Source organism: Haemorhous mexicanus, chromosome 3 (assembly GCF_027477595.1).
Source record: "Haemorhous mexicanus isolate bHaeMex1 chromosome 3, bHaeMex1.pri, whole genome shotgun sequence".
Lineage (NCBI taxonomy): Eukaryota > Metazoa > Chordata > Aves > Passeriformes > Fringillidae > Haemorhous > Haemorhous mexicanus.
This window is the reverse complement of record NC_082343.1, coordinates 114395387-114418692: the sequence shown is the minus strand read 5'-3', so window position 1 is coordinate 114418692 and position 23306 is coordinate 114395387. Positions and strand designations below refer to the sequence as shown.

Sequence of the window (23306 nt, the reverse complement as noted above, 5' to 3'; positions counted from 1 at the left end):
TTTATACAAAATCAGGAATATAATTCTGGACAGTTGTCCAGAAGCCATTTAGTCCCTATCCCCACTCTACTTCAGGGTGCTTTGCTCCTTCTTAATTGACCTTTAATCAGATATGAACTGGAATTTTTTTTTGCTGAAAATTATATTTGAGGCAGCATATGAAAAATGGTGCTTGTGCAGGAATTTTGAGGCATACAGCAAGGAATAAAAGGGAAGCAAATTATCAAAGAATGGCTCATTCCAACAGGAATTCCCATGCAGAGCACTAAATGAGATATTACAACTAATTCCCTGTGTCACGTGTCACATATGCAGGCAGCAGGGGTGGAGTTTTGATGAATCTAGATTAATTCTGACTCCTCCTAACCCCAAAGTTCTTGGATTTGGTAACTTTCTGTGAAGGTTTCAGGCAGGCTGCTCTGTGGAATTGTACAGGGTTTTATAAAAAAGACTTGGCAGCTCTTTTCCTGTATAAGTATGCAAGTTTTTCCTCCAGTGAGCAGGCAAAGACAGGATTCTAAAATCTCCATGTCAAGAGTTGCAGACATTGCAGCACTTGAGGTAATTTCAAAGTTTTATCTGCTACATTCCTCAAGTGAAGTTGTGGAAATGATGATACTCAGGAGCTTAAACTAAGCTTAAAATCTCCTTTAATTTAAACTTATTTAATTTTAGATATTCACAGGGTTAGATTCTATTCAGTGTAGAGGGCATATTCTCATGTAGAATATGCCATTCACTCACAGCTGATGTACAAAAAAGGACAAATTCAGTTCAAGTAAGTAAAAGGAAGGACATTTAAGATGGCCATGGAAATTGAGTTTATTTTAAGAAATAAGGAAGAGAATCATAAAACCATTTAGTAAAGAGTTTGTTTAACTTGGCAAAGCAAATCTGGAAGATATCATTCTATCTGTGAAAATATGTTGCAGGAGTAAATACCAGTGAGGAATCTCTTGATAGTAATGGACAATGACAGCACAGGAACAAAAGCATATAAGGCATCGGGAGGTAAATTTGCACTTAAAAATAGAAGCAGGTTCCTCCCCAGATAATAAACTGGAAGAGTCTTGAAACAAAACTGGAAAGAGAACATTTAATATTTCCATTCAAGACTATTTTCTATATTTTTTCCACACATAGCCAAAATTATATTATTTATTTATTTATTTATTTATTTATTTACTTAATAGTTTGGGGTTAGTTGAGATGGCCAACATGTTAAATGTTTTTCATTCAGACTGTTCCAAACAAGCACAAAATATGATGTCTGCCCATAAGACTGTTTGGCTTTGAAGGTAAAAATACCAAAAGCAGCCCTTCGTGTATGAGCCTTGTGTGAAGCCAGCACTTTCTTTGCAAGTTGTTTAACAAATCTCCAAACTACCTTCATAGTAGATGAATACAATAACAGTTTTTCACCACTGCTCTCCTGGGTAGGAACCCTTCTGACAGTGTAGGGATTAGACAGTGTATCACCAAGATACATTTCACCTCTAAGCCTTAAATTTTAAACTAAATTTCCGTTACTATCTAGTGTACATGGTAAACGTATCCAAGAATTTGTCACTCCCACTCAAAGGCGACAGCTGTGAATTACAAGATTCAGGCAATTAGTAGTCCTACCCCCCACATAGCTTTAGTTGCTTGCTCTGACAATGGTCTTCCAAAACTCAGCTGGGTCCTCTGCAGGAAAGGAGCAGGAGGTAGGAAAGGTGCAGGGAGAGCAGGAGAAAGCAGAGGAAGAGGAATTTGAAGAGGGTAGGAGAGATTTGGGAAAAGGAGCACAGGACTTTGCATCCATGGAAAGAAGGAGGAATAAATTGCCACATATCCCCCACACCAGTCTTGGCCTTTGAAACTGAAGGGTTTGTGTTATTACATCTCAGTTAAAAATGAAGAGGATCAGCTCAAGGGAAGTTACTCCCTGTTCCAGTGTTCCCTCAGAAGTTAACATTGTCCAGATACACGCAGGAGATCCAGCAGTGTCCCTGCCATGCTTCTCAAGCACTGTAAAGAGATCTGATCCCAGCTCTGGTACCCCAGTGCTGTCAAAACCTGCCTTGCTCCTGTCATACATGAATTTATTTTCCCTCCTAACAACTAACGGCACCTGCGACAGAAGCGATGATTTACACGACACAGGCGCCAGCAGAGAGGAGCTGCTGGCCACGTCTCCAAGGGACCAATCCTGTCCCCACTCCGCCTTATTTAACATGTGAGTGGTGTCACCTCTATCAGCAGAGCTTGTCTGCTGTGACATTCGAGTGAGTGACGGCCGTGTCAGCTCCCAGGCCAGCTCGCTCTGCTGTCGCATCGCGGTCTTGGCCTCCACTGCGCATCTGATGGGAAAGGGGGGAAAAATTCTTCCACATGCTTTGTTAGCAGGAATCTGGTGAGCAAAGGGTTAAATGGCTCGGGGTGCAGGGTGTTTGTGGGGTAGTGTGCGTGTGTGTATATGTATGTGAGTGTGTGTCTGTGTGTGTGTGTGTGTGTATGTATTAAAAAAAAATTACATATATAGATACATATATATGTGCACATACACAGGCACCTTGGTTTGGCTGTAGGACCTCGTGCCCGCAGGCCACAGTCACATTATCATCTGGAAATTGGATAACGACAGCACAATGACAAATCCAGGTTGCCTGCAATAAGGTGCTAATCCCTTTGCTTTAATATCGGAGCAGCGTGTAATGATGTTTGGACATCACTCCAGTTTACTGACGACCCCACTGGGGCCGGCAATAGAAGCGTACAACTGTCTAACAAGCCATCAGGTGACCGCCGTCGTCAAAGCAACGGGGGATGCAATCTAATCTTCCCTCCATCCCTTCCAGCTCCCAATAAGGACCAGATTATAGAGGTGGCCCATCAATGCTTGGTAACTCGAATCAATTAACGTTAATTCGCACAATGCTATGATGTATTGTGATCACTTTCATTTCGGAGAAGGGGGAAGAAATTGCTATAATTCACCTAAAATGAGGTTGTCTATGGTGCTGAGGTATTAATTGGGTGTCCATATTAAATGGAAAAGGAGCACGGTAGTGAAGGAAAAGTGGATGAGTGACTCTCTTGGCTGCTATTGACCTATCAGAAGAAGACAGTGCCCTTTTCCTTTGCTTTTATCTATTACAGTTTTCCCTATTGCGTGTCAAGTTGATGTATTATAAAAAATTCATTTGGTGACCTTCCACCCCCCTAGCAGATTAAACAATTTCACTGGGATGGCATCATTAACAGGGCCTTGCATTTAATGATGATTTCTCTAAAAGGCCACGGAGATTCGATTTTAAGCTAACAGATTTATTGCACTATTATAACATATCGTAAAAAACTGTACCACCTACGGTCTGGTTTTAGGATAGAAACTGTTTAAGAGTTTATGTGGAGCTTAAAGTGGTATTACCTTGGGATACGCAGCACGGCAAAGCTCTGACCTCCGGCGGGATGCTGTTTACTTTTAATAAAAGACATTTCTCTGACAGTAAACTTGGGGACTGTGTTATGGAGCAGGCCTGGCTTAGCTCCTTGCCACTGGCTTTGTAAACAGGGGCATTTCCACTGATCTACAGCTATTAATGGAAGTCACTAATGAATCTGGAGGATGTTTCTCTCCTATCTGATGCATCTTCTCTGTCCCTCTCCTTCCAAAGGCTTCTGGTGATCCCACATCTAAACCCTTCATCAGATTCATTGTTCTAATGAAAGAAGGGCCTAGAAGGGAAGTCATAGGAGGAGAGGCTGAGGTCACTTGGTTTGCTCAGCCTGGAGAAAAGAAGACTGAGAGGAGACCTCATTGCAGTTACAATTTCCTTATGAGGGGAGGAAGAGGGCTTGCACTGATCTCTGCTCTGTGGTGACCAGTGACAGGACCTGAGGGAATGACATGAAAATGTGCCATGGGATGTCTAGGTTGGATGTGAGGAAATGTTTCTTCACCCAGAGGATGTCTGAGCACTGAATAGGCTCCCCAGGGCTGTGGTCACAGCACCAAACCTGGCAGAGTCCAAGAAGTCCTTGGACAATGCTCTCAGACACAGGATGGGATCATTGGGTCTGTCCTGTGCATAGCCAAGAGCTGGGCTACAAGAATCTCTTTGATTTCTTCCTATAATATGGGAAAATATGGGAATTGGTGGAAATAAAAGTCATCCTTCAAATACCTTTTTTTGCTTAAAATAGGAAGGACCTCAGACTCCTCATTGTCTTCTGATACTCATGTCATTCTTCACATGCTGTATTAATTAGTGACAAGATCTACAGGGGGTGACAAAGCTCCAACAGTATATCTGAGAGGGCAGAGGTCTGGCTTATTTCATCATCCCATGACATCAGAACCCATTCTCACCCAAAAACTCTGAGTTCCTCACAATCTTTCCAGGGAATATGTATCTACATTGCCTGCCACAAGTCCTCAGCTTGCCTATGCCCTGTCCTTGCTGAACCTCCCTTTCTTGAATCCCTAGCAGTCACCAGCAATCCCCACCTTTTCAACAACAACAAAAATGTCTCTTTGGCTGGACCATGATTCATTTAGTCATATTATTCCCTAAATTCTTCCCAATTTCCTTCCCCTTCCAAGGATACATTGATTTTACAGCATATTGCAGACATACCAGACAACTGTTCAATTAATTTCAATGTCTATTAGAAAATTAAATATGCCAGGGGCTGTTCTTTGACACCAAGGCCAGCTGACATATTTCAGCATGGCCTCATCCAAACTTCCAAGTGAAAATATTTTCTGACTGTATTAGCTCCCAGACCATTTGGGAATTGTTCTGGAATTTGACATTGGACATGAACCACAGCTTAAGAGGGACTGAAAGTTTAACAGCAGAGGTAATCAGGTGTCAGTGCCAAGGCTTGTTTTTGGCATTATTTAGTTTTCTAGTAGACACATTGACTTTAATGGACCCTTGACCCACGTTCTCACCCTGATCTCCTTCCCCTTGAAGTCAATTGATAATAGTACTTCTTCTCCTTCTCCTTCTTCTTCTCCTTTTTTTCCGTCTTCTTCTTCTTCTTCTTCTTCTTCTTCTTCTTCTTCTTCTTCTTCTCCTTCCCACTACTATTGTCTACTATTGTAGATATAATTATGATGCCATGATATAACTGTACTAGTAATGACATTACTATATTACATTAGATTAAATATCAGGAAGAAATTCCTCCCTGTGAGGATGGTGAGGCCCTGGCACAGATTGCCCAGAGAAGCTGTGGCTGACCCATCCCTGGAGGTGTTCAAGGTCAGGTTGGACAGGGCTTGGAATAACTTGGGATAATGGAAGGTGTCCCTGCCCATGGCAGGGGGTTGGAACTAGATGATCCTCAAGGTCCCTTCCAACCCAAATCATTCTATGATTTTATATTTTATGATTGCAGTTATTATTACAATTGTAAATAAAATGACAAGTTCCCCCTTATGTCAGAGATACTTCATTTCTTCTGCCCCAAATCTCTCCACCAAGTTTCTCAATTAACCTATATTACCTGCAGCAGACCCTCCAGTTTCTGCCCTCAAACTTCCCTGCTGCTAAAGGACAAGCACTTGCTCTCCTGTGGAGTCTCAGCCTGTTCAGCAGACTTGCAGGCACTGATGGTGACAGGATCAGGAATGCCTGGTGTCCCTGCTGACTGAGGCATCCCCAGCCTGCTGTGCCCACATCTAGAAGAGCTGCAGGGCACTGAGCATCAGAGCTGCTCCCTGCCAGCAGGGAATTGCCAACCAGCCTGCCCCTGCCCAGCAGGAGACTCCAGGGCAGTGGCAAACAGCACATCCTTCATGGCTACAGGATGAGGGCAAAGGCAGGTCTTGCTCTGGTCCTTGCTGGGCTGCAAGCACTCATCTACCTCCACCTCCCTAGGACAAAGCTGTGCCAGGAAAGGCCTATTTTCCTTCCAGCATGAATCAGCAGGGAAGCAGCAGGATGCTCCTTTCTCCTCCTCCACACTGACATAATTTTAAGGAATGTAGCTTGCTGTGTGCAAGGTTGTGCCCTAAGGCAGGGGGGCTCCCTCATAGCACAAGTCAGGTTGGACCATGTGGGATATAAACACTACATTCCATGCTGAGTTAACCAAGTTCAAATTACCCACCAACACATTCATTTTTACATTTCCATTTGAAGTATCTGTGTCTAGTTTTGCTTAGTTCTGTTTTCTTCACCATTATTTTACCAGAGAGGGAAAGAACAAGGGGGAATGTTTCTAAATTAAAAGAGGGGAGATTTAGATTAGATGTTAAGAAGAATTTTTTTATTGTGAGGGTTGCATAGGTTGCCCAGAGAAGCTGTGGTTGCCCCATCCCTGGAAGTGTCCCAGGTCAGACTGGATGGGGTTTGGAACAATCTGGAATAGTGGAAGGTCTCCCTGCCCATTGCAGGGAGTGGAACTGGATAATCTTTAAGGTCCCTTTCAATCCAAATTTTCTGTGATTCTCTGATTCTATGACCCTATGATTCCATGATTTTATGACTCTACTCCACCCTAGGGTGTGAGAAGTACTTCCTAGATCCACATTTTGCAGCAGCCTTCCTCTGTGCACAGTTTTAGCATGTAGAGACTGAGGTGTAATTCAGGGCATTTTTCTTATTTGTTAAAGAAGTTGAGGAGAGGAAAAAAAAAATTTGGGCCTTACAGAAACAATGCCAAGACTCACCTGAACTTCTCTGTGCTCAGCTGGAGCCAGGGAGCTCCCAGAAAACTGCAGCTCTTTGGCTTGAAAACAGGAATGGCTTGGTGTGTTATATATGACTTGGTGTTTGGTCACACAGCTGAATGCACATTTTTTGAAGAAGGTGGACAACAGCACCATATTGACGCCCCTGACATGAATTTCAAACCTAACACTGCCTTTGAGACTTTCCCACCAACAAAAATACAAGATAAAGAACCAAGATAAGAACTAAAACTTCAATCCTTGAGCTACCTTTCGAGTCTGCACACATTCTTAAAACCATAGTTGATCTTTCCAGCAGCTGTAGTTCCAACCAGTATTTTCCAGTATTTATCAGCTCAGTATGAACAGTTTCTCGTTTGTAATACAGAGTAATACTCTGAGAAAACATCCACAACCATCACCCAAACTAGAAAAAGAGTTAAAAGCAAAGGAAATTTAAACTCCATATATCTTGTGTTTGTAAACACCTTTAAGCAAACACTAGAGATCAATGAATAGCTTTTCTTCTTTCAAGACAATACCAAACCCCCAGCCATTTCATTGCAATTGCAGATTACAGCTTTTTATATATGTATAAATTATATATATATATGAGATACTAAATTGCACAAAGCACTGGGAGAGGGAATGAAATGATCCAGGCTCAGAGTGAAGTGTTGATTCTTTATTCAAATGCAAAAGCATTCTCCTGGGATGTTCTGATTTAAATTTCAGGCTTGGAAAAACCAATGTCTTTCAAGGGGGTGTCTGTAACTGCTTTATTTCAGCCTGCAGACTTTGCAGATTGGGAAGGTGATGGCAGGAAAAGGAAATGCAATAAAGCCCTGTAATTGGTGTGTTTGTGTAGAGGAACCAAGACTTTGTTCTTAGAGGAGCTCAGAGATTTTCAGTGAAAATTTTTCTGCTGGACAGGGAGCATTTGCAGGCTCCACTGCTCTCAGTGCTCTTCAATGTTGACTTTGGGGCTAAGGCATAGGATTCATGAATCCATAAAATCCCTGTCTTTGCCACATACTTCTAACATGATACCAGGGACATAAATTGTTTTGTTAATTTCTCACTTTTCCATCCGTAAACTGGGGATTGAGACAAAAAGATTTTTTCATACTTTGGTGCTGCTTTCTGCTTGGAAGTGAGAACTCTTTCTTGTTTCCATGCATGCTGCTCTCACCCAAGGAATCAAAGGGCTATGATATGGTAAATTAGCAGGTAGAAAATAGGAACAGAAAATAACATCTAGAACTTTATTTCTGATTTTCCTTTTTTGTTTGTTTGTTTCTTTTTGTTTTCCTTTCCCATCCCTTTTCATGTGAAAGAAATGGAAGCAGACAACATTCAGAAACATGCTTATACAGGAGACCCTACAGCATCTCTATTCAGGTGCAGCCTTCAGATGGAGAAATTGAGAAACAGCTTCCTGTACAGCCAAAAATCATTTTCCTGGACAGAAAGGTAGAATATGCCTCCCTGTGGATGGAGACTTTTTAAAATTCAGTGCTATTTTAATATTTGAGATTTTTGACATGTGAGACTTTTGGCATGGAGCCAGGTTCTGCTCCAACCATGTCACCAGAGGAATGGCCAGGGACTGATCCCAGCAAGTTCCACCTGGACACGAGGCAGAACTTCTTTCCTGTGCAGTGACTGAGCACTGAACAGATTGTCCAGGGAGGCTGTGGAGTCTCCCTCACGGGGAATATTCCAGAAATTTCTGGACACAACCCTGTGCCTGTGCTCTGGGATGGCCCTGCTTGAGCAGGGAGGTGGCACCTGATGAGCCAATGTGGTTCCTTCCAACCTGACCCATTCTGTGATGTGGCCTCACCTTGAAAAGTTAAGGTGACCTTTGTGACATTTGTTACAGGTGACACATAAATGCAAACTGCTCTCAGAGAGGGGGCATATATATATTAAAAAAACATTACTGTTATTGAAACCATGAAAGCTTTCTTTGCTCTTGCTGAGGAGACAAGATCTTAATTCTTCTCTTCTATTCTTCCTGCCAGGGTGAAAGAATTGACAAACTGGGGCCTCCAGCAGAACCCTGGGTTGTATCAGCTCATCTCAAGGACTCCTCTGAGGCTGTGCTGAAAGGTTTGGATGTATTTTCCTGTAGCAAGGGTTATGGCAAAGCAGCTATGCAAAATGCTGGTGGTAACTTTAAGAGCTGTCCCTGAGAAATACTGCAGCTGAAAACCAGTCTTTGTGCTGAAAACAGAAGGTTGCAGTAGGAGTTTGGTGAACTGCCCAGTCATATGCTACAGGGGAAGAAAGCTTTTACTTTTTTAAAAGTATTTTTGTGGTCTGGTAGCTTAAAGGAAGCATACCCTACAGTTTGTCTTGAACAGACATATCTGGGGTCAAAAAAGGAAAAAATGAAGAATTAAAAATCCTAACACTTGATTTTCAATTTATGTTATGTGGGGTATTTTCTTTAGGGTCCACAACACCTTTTTTATCGCAAAGGATCTGACAAAGTTCAGACAGAAACAACTGCCTATAGATTACCATTAACATATTATAATGTGAAAGTGGTTTGCTTTTTTTTTTCATGGAGGATCTAAATGTTTCCCTTCTGGTCCTCATTTATCAAAACACATGAACTCATGGAAGACTCAGGAAAACTTGTGAAAAACTCTAAATGTGAGGATTTCCCTCAATTTGGGTGAATATGCTTAGACATAGAACCTTGTTTAAGTAGAGTGTTGAACCAAACCCCTGTGGATGGTCATATACTGCTAAATTAGAAGTTGGAAATTATAATGATTATAGACATATTGGTGTAATTGCTAAAATATTTAAATATAAGTAAGAAGAATACACAATGAAAAGTTAGGTTCCCTATTGCAGAGAAAGTATTTTGTTCATAGAAAAGCCATTTGTGTGTTATTTTTGAGTTGAAAAGTGCAAATTTAGAGAAGATAAGTAGCATTTAGGCTGTAGATCACAGCTTCTCACCTTTTCAGTCCCCGTTTCTGTTAATTAGAAATTCTTCCTACCACAAGATTGTTCTAGGATTACAGGTTAGAAAAATACTTTGGTGTTTTCTGCTGCTTTTCATGCCTTTTCAGGGCATGTTCCTAAACTCCTTAGGTTTAGATTAGCCACAGATTATTGGATCAGGTACTGATAGTGGGAGGGAGGGAGGAAGGGAGGAAGGAAGGAAGTGGAGGAAGTGGTGGAAGGAAGTGGCGGAAGGAAGTGGCGGAAGGAAGGAAGGAAGGAAGTGGCGGAAGGAAGGAAGGAAGGAAGGAAGGAAGGAAGGAAGGAAGGAAGGAAGGAAGGAAGGAAGGAAGGAAGGAAGGAAAGAAGGAAGGAAGGAAGGAAGGAAGGAAGGAAGGAAGGAAGGAAAGAAGGAAGGAAGGAAGGAAGGAAAGAAGGAAGGACGAAAGAAAAAAAAAAAGAAAAAGAAAAAGAAAAAGAAAAAGAAAAAGAAAAAGAAAAAGAAAAAGAAAAAGAAAAAGAAAAAGAAAAAGAAAAAGAAAAAGAAAAAGAAAGAAAAAGAAAAAAGAAAAAGAAAAAGAAAAAGAAAAAGAAAAAGAAAAAGAAAAAGAAAAAGAAAAAGAAAAAAAAAGAAAAAGAAAAAAAGAAAAAAAGAAAAAGAAAAAGAAAAAGAAAAAGAAAAAGAAAAAGAAAAAGAAAAAGAAAAAGAAAAAGAAAAAGAAAAAGAAAAAGAAAAAGAAAAAGAAAGTCACTGAAGGGAAAGACACTTTACATTCTCTAAAAGACACATGCATCAAATTAATAGTCAATAAACTCCAGCAAAGGAAGAGCAGCACAGTACAGATGTTCTGCATGTAATAGTTTGCTGCAGTTTTCCCTTTGACAAACATCCTTATTGCACACATCTTTTGAAGCACATGAAAGCAGCATTTAATGGAAATGGGTCTGTCTAGCACACTGAGGCTGCTGCATCTGACAGCAGCCAAAGTGCCTCGTGGAAGGCAGTTTAGCTCCAAATTACCTGTGCTTCTATGTTAAATACCAGCTTGCCTGAGAGATCTTTGGGAAGACTCCCATATATATCTGTAGCATTCTGAGCTTTGAAGCATATGTGCCTGAAAGCTGAGCTAGTCTCTGTTGAGAAGTACAGTACAGTACTCCAGGCTTCTTCACACACTAGAAATGGCAATTATAAAGTATTTGGACAAGGCCCTCTGTTAAAATCTGGATTACAGAGAGTGGGAGAGCCAAGAAAATCTTGGTAGACTGTGCAGACACTGTCATAAGGAGGATCATATGAGTGGTAGATGGATGAACCAGGATTAGGCTGGAGCAATAAAAGAAATCTACATTCCCACATCTCCATCAAATCTATTCACAGTATAAATCACTGAGTATTTATTATCACAGCTGAACATGGAGACTTGTAATGAAATTGGTGGTTTGGTGTGCTAGATATTGCACAGAAATAAAAAAAAAATCCCAAATATGTAGTCAAAACTAACTGGGATATTAAAAAATTAAATTGTACCAGAGTCATAGAGAGGAGAAACTTTATCATTTATGTTGCTAAATATTTAATATGTTTCATGGTTTTGCCTAAGACCTTGTCTTGGGTAGTTTCTGGCCATAGTTCAGCATTTGCTCATTCACCACATTGTTCAATATCCTGAACATGAGAATGGCAGAGTAGAAATGTCCTGCCCACATTTAGCTTTATGTACCTTCACCTGTGCTGCTAACTGCAATAAAATGCCAAACCACCTGCTTCATAAAGCAAATAGTTATGACATGTTGTCTTTCAGCAGGCAAAAGTCTGTGTTTGTGATCACTGGAGCCGGTCCAGCATCCTGAGGAAGTTCTGGCATCTCACCCCCACCTGAACCAACATTTGGAAATTTGTCAGCCTTTAGGATTTCACCCCTTTCACCCCAAGAGTCTGAATGCAGACCAGACCTGGCCAGCATCACTCAAAGGCCAGGCCTTGGCTGGTGCTCAAAGACACTCACAATAAAATGGGGATCCAGTTGCAAAGTAAATTATAACTTTTTAAAAGAGCCTACTGAAATAACAATCATGGCAAGGGTAAATGTTGAGTCAGAAAGGATTCCCTGATAGATCACAACAAGAGGTAACGTGATGAAGAAATTCTGCTTTATGGGTTTCATTTTAATGCTCCCCATGGAGTTTTTCCCTGCCAGATTTCCAGCTGACAGAGTCTCCTGTACTGTCTCAGGGCAGTCACCATAGACATTTTCCATGGCCAAATATCTTTCAGAGCAGCTGACAGAGCTGGGGAAAAATTCCAAGAGATTTAACAATAGGACAGGGGGGAATAAGCCTGAAAGATAAGGTGAAGCAAATGAGAAAAGAATTGAAGATTCAGCTTGTCCCTTAGTTAAAGGGGTTGACTCCTTGAGACCATTGCCTTGGAACACTCTCATTATCACTCTCCTAACCTTGGTGCAGTACTTAGTCACACAAGACATAACTTAAATTTAAAAATGGGCATTTGGAACTTTCTAGTGCATCTCTATAACTCCTGTTACCTTTGTTTGATCCCTTTAACAGCTACATGCATATTAAACCCTTATAACACACAGAAAATGCCATTTCCCAATGAGCTCAAAGAATAACTATTTAGATGCTGAAGCGTTCCAGTCCCTCTGGAATTTGTTTTCCAATGATCTCTGTGTGAAATTTTCTGAAGTTAGACACAATGTTTATTATTAAGATGGATAATGAATTTAGGCCTTCTGAAGTCCCTTAAAGTCATGAGGACACCCTGAGGTCCTTAAGTGGCACTTACCTGGTTGCTGTTAATTGCAATATGATTTTTTCTGACTCTCCAGGGCTCACCCAGGTGCAGGTCATAGAGGGATGTGCAACCTTTTCCAATCTGGCTGTCTCCAGCTCAGGAACAAACTGGAGACTTGTGTTCACAGTCACATCACCTCCAGGTAAACCCTGTGTTCTGTGTATTCTTTGATTTGGTAAACTCAAAGCCCTACAGGTGGCCTGAATTTATAAAAAAGGGAGTTAAACTTTGTTTGAATGGGTGGAGCTGTGCCAAACCTCTAAATAGCCTGAGTTCTGTTCCACATCCAAGTTGGCATTCCCCAGGCAGCAGGAGAGCTGGGTGATTCCTTTGCTATTCTTGCAAGATCTCTCAAATCTAATGAACAAGTCCAGAGAAGTATTGTCAGGAAAAGGTGCCTCTTTCTCCCTGGATTCCCTTGTTTGTATCCCAAGAAATGAGAAACTTAAAATCAGTTAAGTTACCTGAGCAAACTCTTTTTCCCCTGCTTATATTCAGAATTTTTCCATCTGTGCTCCTGGCTATTTTTACAGTGCCTTTTCCTGACTGCTTGCACCTGGTCACCTTTATAAGTGGTTGTGCACATTCAGAGCATGACTCCAGGACTGGGCTCTGCCAGGGCTCTCCTGAGAGCTTGTGGAGATGCTGTTGGCACCTTCAGATGCCCTTGAGCAGCTTAGCAAAGAGGAGGCAGGTGTGCTTATGCCTTCTTGGAAATGCCAGCTGAGGGGATCAAGGCACCCTGTGAAGTCTGCCTTGGAAAATCCAAGATGTCTGCATAAGAGAAGCACCTCTGCAACTGTTTGGGAGGCTGAAATTATCTCTAAATCTGTTTCTGAAGGTATAGAGGGGTCAAAGTGCTGGTTTCTTGTCTCGGGATGACTGCTGAGGCAAGAATATGGAGAAACAGGAACAGGTCTGGCACTCAGTCCAAGGACATATTAAGATATAGATGCTGTAAGACCATGTGCAAAGTCTCTGCTGTGCTATTGCATCCATCTATCTATTCACCCATTTATTAATCCATCCATCCATCCATCCATCCACCCACCCACCCATCCATCCATCATCCATCTCTCTTTATATATAGATATATATGCATGGATATCTCTCCAGATAAATATCATTGTAGATGATACAGATATATTATCTATCTATCTATCTATCTATCTATCTATCTATCTATCTATCTATCTATCATCTCTCTCTCATGTCTTGCCTCATCCAGAAAAAAACAGAGGGAACAAGTACATATGACTGGTGAAGTGGCCAAGTGGAAATGGGTAATATAAAAATCCGGGCAAAAAAGAAAAAAATAGAAGTTTGCAAATATTTAGGCTTCCATAAGTGGCTCATCCAAATCCAGTGATTCCCATGGCTTGGCAAAGGGAGAGGGGTGCATGGAACACTTAGAGGTGGGCCTCCCAAGAGGGGGATTTTTGTGTGTTTTGAGCTGCCAAACACATGCAGCTCCCACTACCTTTTAATCATTGAGAGCAGATGGAAAGTCAGCTCCTCACAAGATCTGAATCTTTAGGCTGGAAGCACAGCTTAATGCAATGTGTTTAGAAACCTGTTTCAGGGAAATCTCAAAATATTTTTTCTGAACAAAGGTCAAACAGAGATTCCTTTTCTGAAATATTTAGCCAGTCAGAGAGTTACTAAGGATTAATAAAAGAATCACAGAATGGTTTGGATTGGAAGGGATCTTTAAGATCATAGAGTTTGAACTCTTCTATGTTGGGAAGAGAAAATTTTAAGGAGACCAGGATGCTCAAAGCTCCATCCAGGCTGACCTTCCACACTTCTAGGGATGGGGCAGCCACAGCTTCTCTGGGAAACCTGTGCCTGTGCTTAATATCTAATTTAAATCTGTCCTCTTTCAGCCTAAAGTCATTCCCCCCATGGAGGATGTTTAGAGGTGTGTACAGGCAGCTGATGCACCTGTGCAGGTATCACCTGTGTAAAGCAGATTATTCCACACTTTTAATGTGCATTGCAAAAGTACACACCAAAGGCACAATTCCTTTTGCTCCTTGTAATTGGGAGCCATGCTGGATACAGCATAAAGGTTTTTACACTTCCAGATTCTTACTGAAGAGATTCACTTTAAGGAATTAAGCAATCACATAGTAGATGTCTGTGATACATCTTCATGAACCACTTGCTCTGTGCACCTAGCCTGGCATAATTCACTGTTGGGAGACAGCTCAGGAGGTGCAGCTGATGTCAAATGCAATAATCCCAAATGTTTTAGTGATAGCTCCTGGGGAGAGCAGACTATTCATAGCCCTACTGCATCATCCTGCTCCTTGTTTTGCAGTAATATTCCCTCCACTGATATGGATCCCAATGGGTTTGATACATCCACTTTCCATTTAAACCAACAGCATCCTACTCACGGACTATTAGTGTAGTACAAAACACCTTTAAACACCTGTCTGTGTAGAGTCCTTGATACCTGAGAGATTTCTTCTCTCAGCTGAGGTTCCTATGTGTTTGTACCTGCAGGGAGATTCCTCCCAATTGGAACATGCTTCCCACCTTGTTCTGATGCAGCTCAGCTTTGTTCAGGTGGACAACACTGACACAAATCTAATTAGTTTCTGCTAAAAGTACCTACAGCTACTTACCCTGGTCTCCAAGCCTCTATCTTACAGCATTTCTGATTTTTTAAATTAATTTATTAAAAAAAAAGGTTTTTAGTTTTTTATTAAAAGCAAAACTCAAATCAAAGAAATATGCATCCATCAAAATATTTAGAATTTTGGGGTTAGGACCAATAATGAGTCAGGTAGTAAGACACATAGTGAATTATGTGCTAATCCACATCCTTCAGGGTGGTCTACAGAGAGTACCAGGGCCAGTTTTCCTAAACTCCTGTCCTTGCCCAGAAAATCTGCATTCAGAACTTGTTTTGGAAATAATGTAGGGAATCAAAACCTCTCTCTATTTCAAAAGGGCAAAAATAATCCTCTTCCAGTCCTTGCAACTCAAATCTGAGACCCAATGAACTCTTGAACACAGAAACTCTGAGCAGTGCCTGGCTTGATCCTGCCATTTGCAGAAAACTTTAGAATCTGGGTGCAGAGCATTACCCAGAGCTTCTGTCTTTCAAGAGACTAAACATTTACTGTGTAACAGCAGGGACACTGACATTTTTTATTTATAATGCTCATTATCAATGTGGTGCAAAATATTAACAAGTTCACTGGGAGTTTTCTGCATCATGGATTTAATCTTCATGCTGGTGAATATTTCTGGGTTCCCCCTAACTTCTATTGATATGATTCAGGCATAGCCTCTAAAAAAAACCAAAAAAATCAGTATTAAGAACTGTTTTATCACAACCAGTTTCTGTTGCAGCAAATGTGCATATTTCCTGTAGGGGCCTGATCTGTCTGGCCTCAGAAGCAAATGCATTGTGAATATGTTTTCTGGGGTTTGTGTCAGTTAGACAATTCATGGAAGAAATATTAAGTACTGTTCAATGCAAACAAGCTGTTTCTGCTTCAGAAAGCATTGAAAGCTTGAAACTTAGCTTGTAGAAAAATTGTTGCATGTTTGGGTTGTCCTGGTACTTAGTCCTAAATAAATGTTGTCCATTAATGTTGGATTTGTCTGGAGATAGATTGGTTTATGCTTTGTCCCTGAATACATCTTTACCAGTGGCATCCCTGTTAAAAAGCTATGCTTTACCTGTGACATTGCTGTCTTTGCTTTTGTAATAAACTGACTGCTTTAAATTCTCAGGGGTGAAGTTCACTGTGCTGTCCCAGCCATTTGCCACCTTCCCAGTGCCCATGAGAGCCAGGGCCAGCATGATCCTCGTTGTCATACTGGGTTCAGCAGCATCTGCATTCACCATTGTTCTTTCATTCTGCTGGTTCAGGAAGAGCAAAAGCCACAGTAAGTTGGGAATATCCACAAAACTTTATACTTGCAGACTCCTTGTTCTATCTAACAAACCCCCAGACTGGCCACAATGGGTTTCAGACAATAGAACTCAGAAAAATCTGTGGGATGTTCAGTAATTAGGATGTAGTTTGTAGTGTATGCAGAGACAAGAACCGGGCTTCAATAATCAGTGTGGTTCCCTTCCAACTCAGAATATTTTAAGATTCTGTGGTAGTTCAAGATTATACAGATTTATGCCTATAAAAGGTGTCTGAGTCCAGACAGATGTTACAAAAAGTTTCTTTTTGGAAAGGATTGTTAAGCACTGGAACACGATGCCCAGGGCAGTGGTGGAGTCACCATCCCTGCAAGTGTTCAAAAGTGAGTGGATATGGCATACATATATATATATATATCTCCAAGCAATATTCTACTCCATGTTCAACAATATGTTCAATTTTTGCTTGAATTGATAATTTCTGCTGAGCAGAGGATGCACTGAGGGTGATGTGACTGTGTTTCATTGCAGAAAAGAGGACTGAACAGCCTCATCTCCCACGGGACAGCACCAAGAGACCCAGTGAGCAAGCACAGCCTCCTGCAGCTCCCACCAAGCCTTGCTGCAATCAAGGACCAAATAAAAGTGGAGTGTCTGTAGCAGGAGGTGAGACTGTAATTCATAAATTATTGGACACCAAAAGAGTCAGTTTAAGTCTTTTACCATGAACAGATGTTCCCTGGGAAGTGATGGAGTCACCATCACTGCAAAGGTTCAAAAATGTGTGGGATGTGGCAGCTGGGGAGAGGTTTAATGGTGAATATAGTGGTGCTGCCTTGATGGTTGGATGCAATGATCTCAGAGGGTTTTTTCCCACCCTCAATAATTCTATGATTTTATAGGTTTGTTTAGGAAAAATGGCACATTCTCAAAAAGTCTATCTCTTTATTGCCTCCTCCTTCTCTTCCCTGATTTTTTTCTGTTTGTGATTTCTTCTCCTTTAATACAAATGGAGTGAAGTCCCAGCTACACTGATGGCAGCAGCACAATCCCCCTCATAGTCATGCCGTGATTTTGGTGTGTCCTGTGCAGGGACAGGGCCTGGATTTCAGTGATTCTTTTGGGTTCCTTCCCCACAATCCAGGATATTCTATGATTCAATGAGCCCATCATTTCTCCCAGCGTTTTTGGAGTAGGGCAGGGACCAATACTCCTGGTGTCCCCACACTCCTGGAGGAGCAGGGCTCCTCACTGCCCACATCTCCAGGTGCTGCAGGAGGATCAGAAGCTCTGGGCAGGTCTGCAGGCTGTGAAGGACTGTGAGTTACCCTGGAGGTAAGAAACCCACACAGGGCTCATTTGCATGGTCCTGTGAGTCTAAACCCAGCAGCCCAAACAGCTCCACTCCCACCCACCCCACTCTCTGTCCCACTTTACTCCCCAGGGTCCTGCCCCAAACAACCCTTTCCTGCACACCTCCTCGAGTCTTGTCCTTTCATCATCTTCTGATCAAACCCGACTCCTTCTGAGGTCACAGGAAAGCAGACAGCCCCGGGGGCATGTGGCTGGCAGCACAAAGCTCCGGCTTCCCTTTCTGCAAGTGTGAAATGTTCTTACAGTAGTCGAGGGCTTTTTTTTTTATCTCACCTGCCAACAGCACAGATCTAAGGGCATTCGGGTAACCCTGATGAACCCCCCATTTACTCTGTTTTGGGAATTTCTTTTTCCTCCTCCTTACCGAAGCCTGTGGATTACATAAGAGGCAGGAAGAGGCGAGCTGGAGTTTTATCTCCTTTTAATTAGTGTCTATCACAAAAGCAGAGGGAAAGAGAGAAGGAGAGAGGAAATTCTGCAGTTTATGTGTTTTGATATTTGCCATACTCTTCCAAAACACAGCATTCAGCTGTGTGCCTTAGGACACATATCTGCTATAAATTCATTTTTTATCTAATTTGTCTGAGATCTAAGCTTCCTGTGGAGGTCTGAGATCAAAGGATCTGATTCTGTCTGATGTTGGCTCTGACACATAATGCGTGCTGACTTAATTCTGTCTATAAACTCACAGTGGGAGGCTGCCACTCTCCCTTGGCACCTTTACATAGTGAACTTTCATTTTGGCTGGGGAGGCTGACAGGTACAGCATTGATTGGAGCCGTCGTGTAAATAATTCATGGAATAATTTTTTTTTGTCAGAAAAAGGCAATCCAGCCACTTAGAGTCTTTTAGGAATAGTTGCAAGACAAAAAGATTCCCCAATATGTTCAAATCTAAACAAGGATAACAATATCTTAAGTGAATTTAATACATATGACTTGGAAACGTCTAATGTTTGATTCCCCCCTATTTAAAGTGCTGTTGGTTTTGGAGAGAGAGAGAAGAAGAAATCAAAGCTCCACTCTTTTTGTTTAGTTTCTGCTTTGTAGCTCTTCCCCTCATAAGGAACACCACTTTTCTAATACAATTAAGTGTTCAGGGCCTTTTTTTATTAATCACTACAGTCAGAGTTGCAAAACAGAGATTTTCTCATTGGTTGGTGCTTCTAGAGTGCAAAGTCCAGTGGATCAAGGGCCCTGGATATTGTACCAAAAGGGACAGCTGAGGATGAAGATGAGGGAGAAAACAATATTCACAGTTATGCAGTACAGCAGGTAGAAGGGATCAAGATATTGCCTTGCCTAACCTTGGTCTAACAAGAAAAATATCTTTAGCTTCTTGTAATCATTTCTCTCTTGAACTGAAGAACTTTTGATGGACTAAGGTACTGTTAACAGAACACATCTGGAGGTGCAGGAACTTATTGTTGTTTTTTGCTTTTTGCAATTTATTCTGGTGGTTCAACTGAGTGCTTTTATCCTCCTACAACTTACATTTCCAGCTTGAATCTTCTGTCCTTTCGCTGAACCTTTTCAGAATGGTACCTGACTGATTCTTATTCTGAGCTCCTTGAATGTCTTCAGCTAGAAATTGCTCTGTGTTCCTGAAAATGTAGTCCCAGTCTGTAAATTGGGTCTTCCCTTGTGGCTCCTACCTTGCTCAGATCAGCTGCTCCTCCTTCCTTTCTACCAGTTTGGGATTATCCCTTTGTTTTAGAAAATTTCATCAGAATAAATTTCAGTTTGAATTCCAAATCACCAGTGGAAACTCTGAATATCTTCCATTTCAGTGGTAGAGTCTGGTACTGTCACACATCTCTGAGAATTTTTTTTCCCATATATAATTTCTGCCTGAGCTCTGTTAGCTGGTACTTAATCCAGTTAATCTTATGCTTTCATGATATTGAATAGTTTGTATTTAATGTTTAAAAATCAGGAATCTCAAGGCAGTACTTCATCCTTGAAACTGCTTCTATCCAGAAAACTTGTAGCCTCCTCCACTGATTCAGACTTGCTTGAAAAACCTTTTTTCCACTGTTGATAATGGCACCTTTGAAGATGAGAGAGTCAATAAATCTCCAGAACTAACATGAAGCTTTGGTATAAGAGATCATGACCTTTTTATCTTGTTTATGTGTCTAAAGAGGAAAATTGAACCTGGTGATGTATGTAATTTGTACCTTAAATCAGCCAACTACCTTAAGTTAAAGCCAGTTTAAGAAGGAAAAGTGCTAAGCATAATAATATGTCTGACTGCTGAAATTTTGGAAACAACTTTCTGGTAGATTTCCAAGAGGTACAACCCTGAAATTTAGATTTATGAGTGTATAAGTTTTAAAAAACAGCAACACCCTTTAACAGAGCCCAAGCATCAAGTCATTGCCAGGGCTGTCAGAATTCAGGTTGGTCAAGGAGTGTCTGCACAACCTTTCTGAAATACAATTTAATTTTAGGTGTTTTTTGTGAGAAGCAGGGGTGGTATTCAGTGACCCTTTATGGGTCCCTTCCAATTTGAGATATTCTATGATTCAGCAAATACAGTTCCAACTAATGAATTGCAGGAAATAAGAAGAGAATGAATCTGAGCAAAAGGTCCAAGCACCCATGAGGCTGAATGTCACAGGCTGTTAAGGGTTAAACTGAAAGGAGAAATCTAAAACATCAGGAATGGTAATAACACATTTTCTGGCATTGTTTGTGCTAAGGACCTACAATGTGTGTGCTGATAAATGGAATAAAAAAGTCTGATTTTGTCCACTCACACATGACACATTGACCAAGACTAGTTCTGGATTTGGAATGAGTATTAAAGGTTTGGGTGTAGTCTGATGGCTTTTTTTTTTTTTTTTTTCATGGGTGGAAGGAGAGGATTGCAAGAAAATCATAAATGTTTTTAGCATCCACATGAAGCTACAAATTAGGCTGCCAATCATGGCACACTCTGTCAGCTTAGAAATTATCTGCTACGTCACTACAAGTGACCCTACCTCTGCTATTGACAACCATTTGATAGATAAGGATGTAAACATTTCCACATGAAAAATGTGCAGTGTATATTTATCTTTTCCTGCATTTTTTTCTATGTCATTTCTTAAAAACATCATTGCAGGTTACTGGCTTTGCCTTGAGTAGGACTTGAATGTCAGAAATATGAAGTTCTACCCTAAGTTACAGCTAATTTCAGAAAGGGATGATGCATTTTATGGGTGTGTAGTATTAAAATATTATCAGTCTTAGCAATACATAGCTTACTGAGAAACTTTATTCTGTACAATTGATTCTTAAACATTTATTAAAAATTTTCTAAATGCTGGAGATTCTCAAGCAGCTGTTAGTGTGTCAATAAGCACAAACCAGCTGGGTTTGTTGTTTTATATTTATTTGTGGAAATAGCTAATTGTTGTTTGGCTTTGCCAATTTATTTCTGTCAAACTGAAATGTATGGCCACTGAAACTATTTCTGTAAGAGTAACTGCTTTTTATTTAATCATAGAATCATGGAGTGGTTTGGGTTGGAAGGGTCTTTAATAATCACCTACCTCCTCCCACCCTGGGCAGGCACACCTTGCACTATCCCAGGTTGTTCCAAGCCCCATCCAACATTTCCAGGGATGGATGGCACAGCCACAGCTTCCCTGGGCAACCTGTGCCAGTGGCTCACCACCCTCACAGGGAAGGATTTTTTCCCAATCTCTAACCTGAATCTCTCCTGTTCAGTTTAAAACTCGTCCCCCTTGTCCTGTCTGCCCATGTAAAGTGGAGGGAAAAATTAAAAATTTATTGATGTCTTTAACACACAATAAAGGCATAAAAGGATAATATACGTGAAGGTGGGGGTCTCATAATTATTGTGAGAAAGAAACAAGTTTTGTTTTCACAGAGATGGAAGGAACTGGAGCAGTGGGAGCTGCCACAGGACATTCAGAGGAGCTGAACCTGCAGCCCTGTGAAGCCATGTCAGCAAGAAAGCCAAGAACTGTCCAGCCCAAGTCAGGGGACAGACACACCTTTCCCTCAGCCAGGAAAGGTGACAGTCACCAGCAGCCCCGTGGAGGAAGAGCTCCTGGTGACTCTGAGGAGCTTCAGCAGCCAGCAGTCCTGGGGTGCTCCAGCCAGGAGGAAATGCCCCAACCTTCAGCGGGGTACAGCCAGGAGGGAGAGAAGCCTGGCAGGATGCCCCAGTCCCAGAATGATGTCAGAGAGTGTGTGGCCATGGTGGCTGCAGAAGGGTGAGGCAGTGGAGGGAGGGGATGGACCACTGTGGTCACTGTGGGGCTGAGCCTTTTGCCTCTGTGCTCAGAGAAAACCCTGCAGGTGTTGGGATGGGCAACCACACGGCCCTGTGGGCAAATGAGCCTGCAGCCAACTGGAGGCTCTTTGATGCTGGCCTTTCTTGGCTTCCAAAATGGGCTGGGTGCATCCCATCTGCCCTTTGAGAATAGCTCTCCTGACTCCTCCAAAACTCCCTCCAGGAGTTATTTTGGGGAGTACTTAGGGGATCAGCTTTGAGATTGCCTTCAAAAGCAGTCAGAGATCAGGCTAACAACTCAACAGGGTTTCTGACACTATGATGTTCTAGCATGGATGTAGTCTTAGTGTCTTGAGCATTTCTGGTGAATATGAATATGTAAATATATATAAATTTCCCATTTCTTCCAGCCACGCTTTTAGTTTCAATCAAAGAACCTTAGTATGTACACAAATAGTTTCCTTTTTTTTGCATTTATTCAATTTTCATTGTGCCTCAATTAAGTACTTCCATAGTGCTCTACTTAAACCTATGTTTTGTTTTTTGTTTTGTTTTGTTTATGTTTTTTTGTTTGTTTGCTTGTTTGTTTTTTAGAATAAAGTGTTTTACTGAGTAAAAATTGAAGGCATTGTTTTCTGGCACCTTTAAATCACTGACTTGTTATGAACACTACTCTTTATGGATGATGATAATAATAATAATAATGCTGCTGATATTCTTCAGTTGCTCAGGGAATTCCTCTGTGCTTTGCTTTACTGAGCTGGAAGATGAGGAACTTTATTATGCCTTCTCTGTACCATAAAATTCTTGGTTGCAAAGTGTCCTGGTGGCACCAGATAAAATTTACACTCCTTTGCAGAATAAAACTACTTAATCAGGAAGATGAGGTTTCTGGCCAGATCAGCAGTGGAAAAGATGGTGAGAAACCTTGATTTGGAAAAAACTCAAACCACAAATCAGTTCTCTTCAGGCTGAAGGAGTTAAGATGCAGATTCTGATCAAGCTGCTCAATTTCCTGGGCACAAAAATAGATTCACCATCTTTGGCTTCTGCACTATGCTGTCTTTATAATCATGATTTTGGAACAAAATTAGACTGACTGCACACTGAGCCAGGCTTCTTGTTGAGTAAACAGGAATTTTTTTGGTTTAAGACCCTTGTGGATGAAGATCTTATTAAGTGCAATGGATCAGCCTTTCTGACCTCTTCCATGGTATAGAAAAGCCATTTAATACATTATTTTCTACAGAGGGCAAAATACTGTTATTGGGTAGATCCCTACAGATCATGATTCAGGGTCTGAATAAAAAGTTATAGGTTTCAAAGATGTCCATGTCTGG

General features: G+C 41.3%; 1 protein-coding gene across 1 annotated transcript in view; it reads left to right on the top strand.

Moving 5' to 3' along the window:
* Positions 1 to 22568, top strand: part of PKHD1 (PKHD1 ciliary IPT domain containing fibrocystin/polyductin) — a 235897-nt gene extending 213329 nt beyond the window's left edge. The window contains exons 60-65 of the mRNA XM_059843088.1: positions 8005 to 8140; positions 8695 to 8782; positions 12484 to 12591; positions 16203 to 16358; positions 16876 to 17010; positions 21598 to 22568. Coding sequence (XP_059699071.1) covers positions 8005 to 8140; positions 8695 to 8782; positions 12484 to 12591; positions 16203 to 16358; positions 16876 to 17010; positions 21598 to 21950 — 976 coding nt within the window. The 3' untranslated portion in view covers positions 21951 to 22568. The remainder of the gene's footprint in view (positions 1 to 8004; positions 8141 to 8694; positions 8783 to 12483; positions 12592 to 16202; positions 16359 to 16875; positions 17011 to 21597) is intronic.
* The last annotated feature ends 738 nt before the right edge of the window (positions 22569 to 23306 follow it).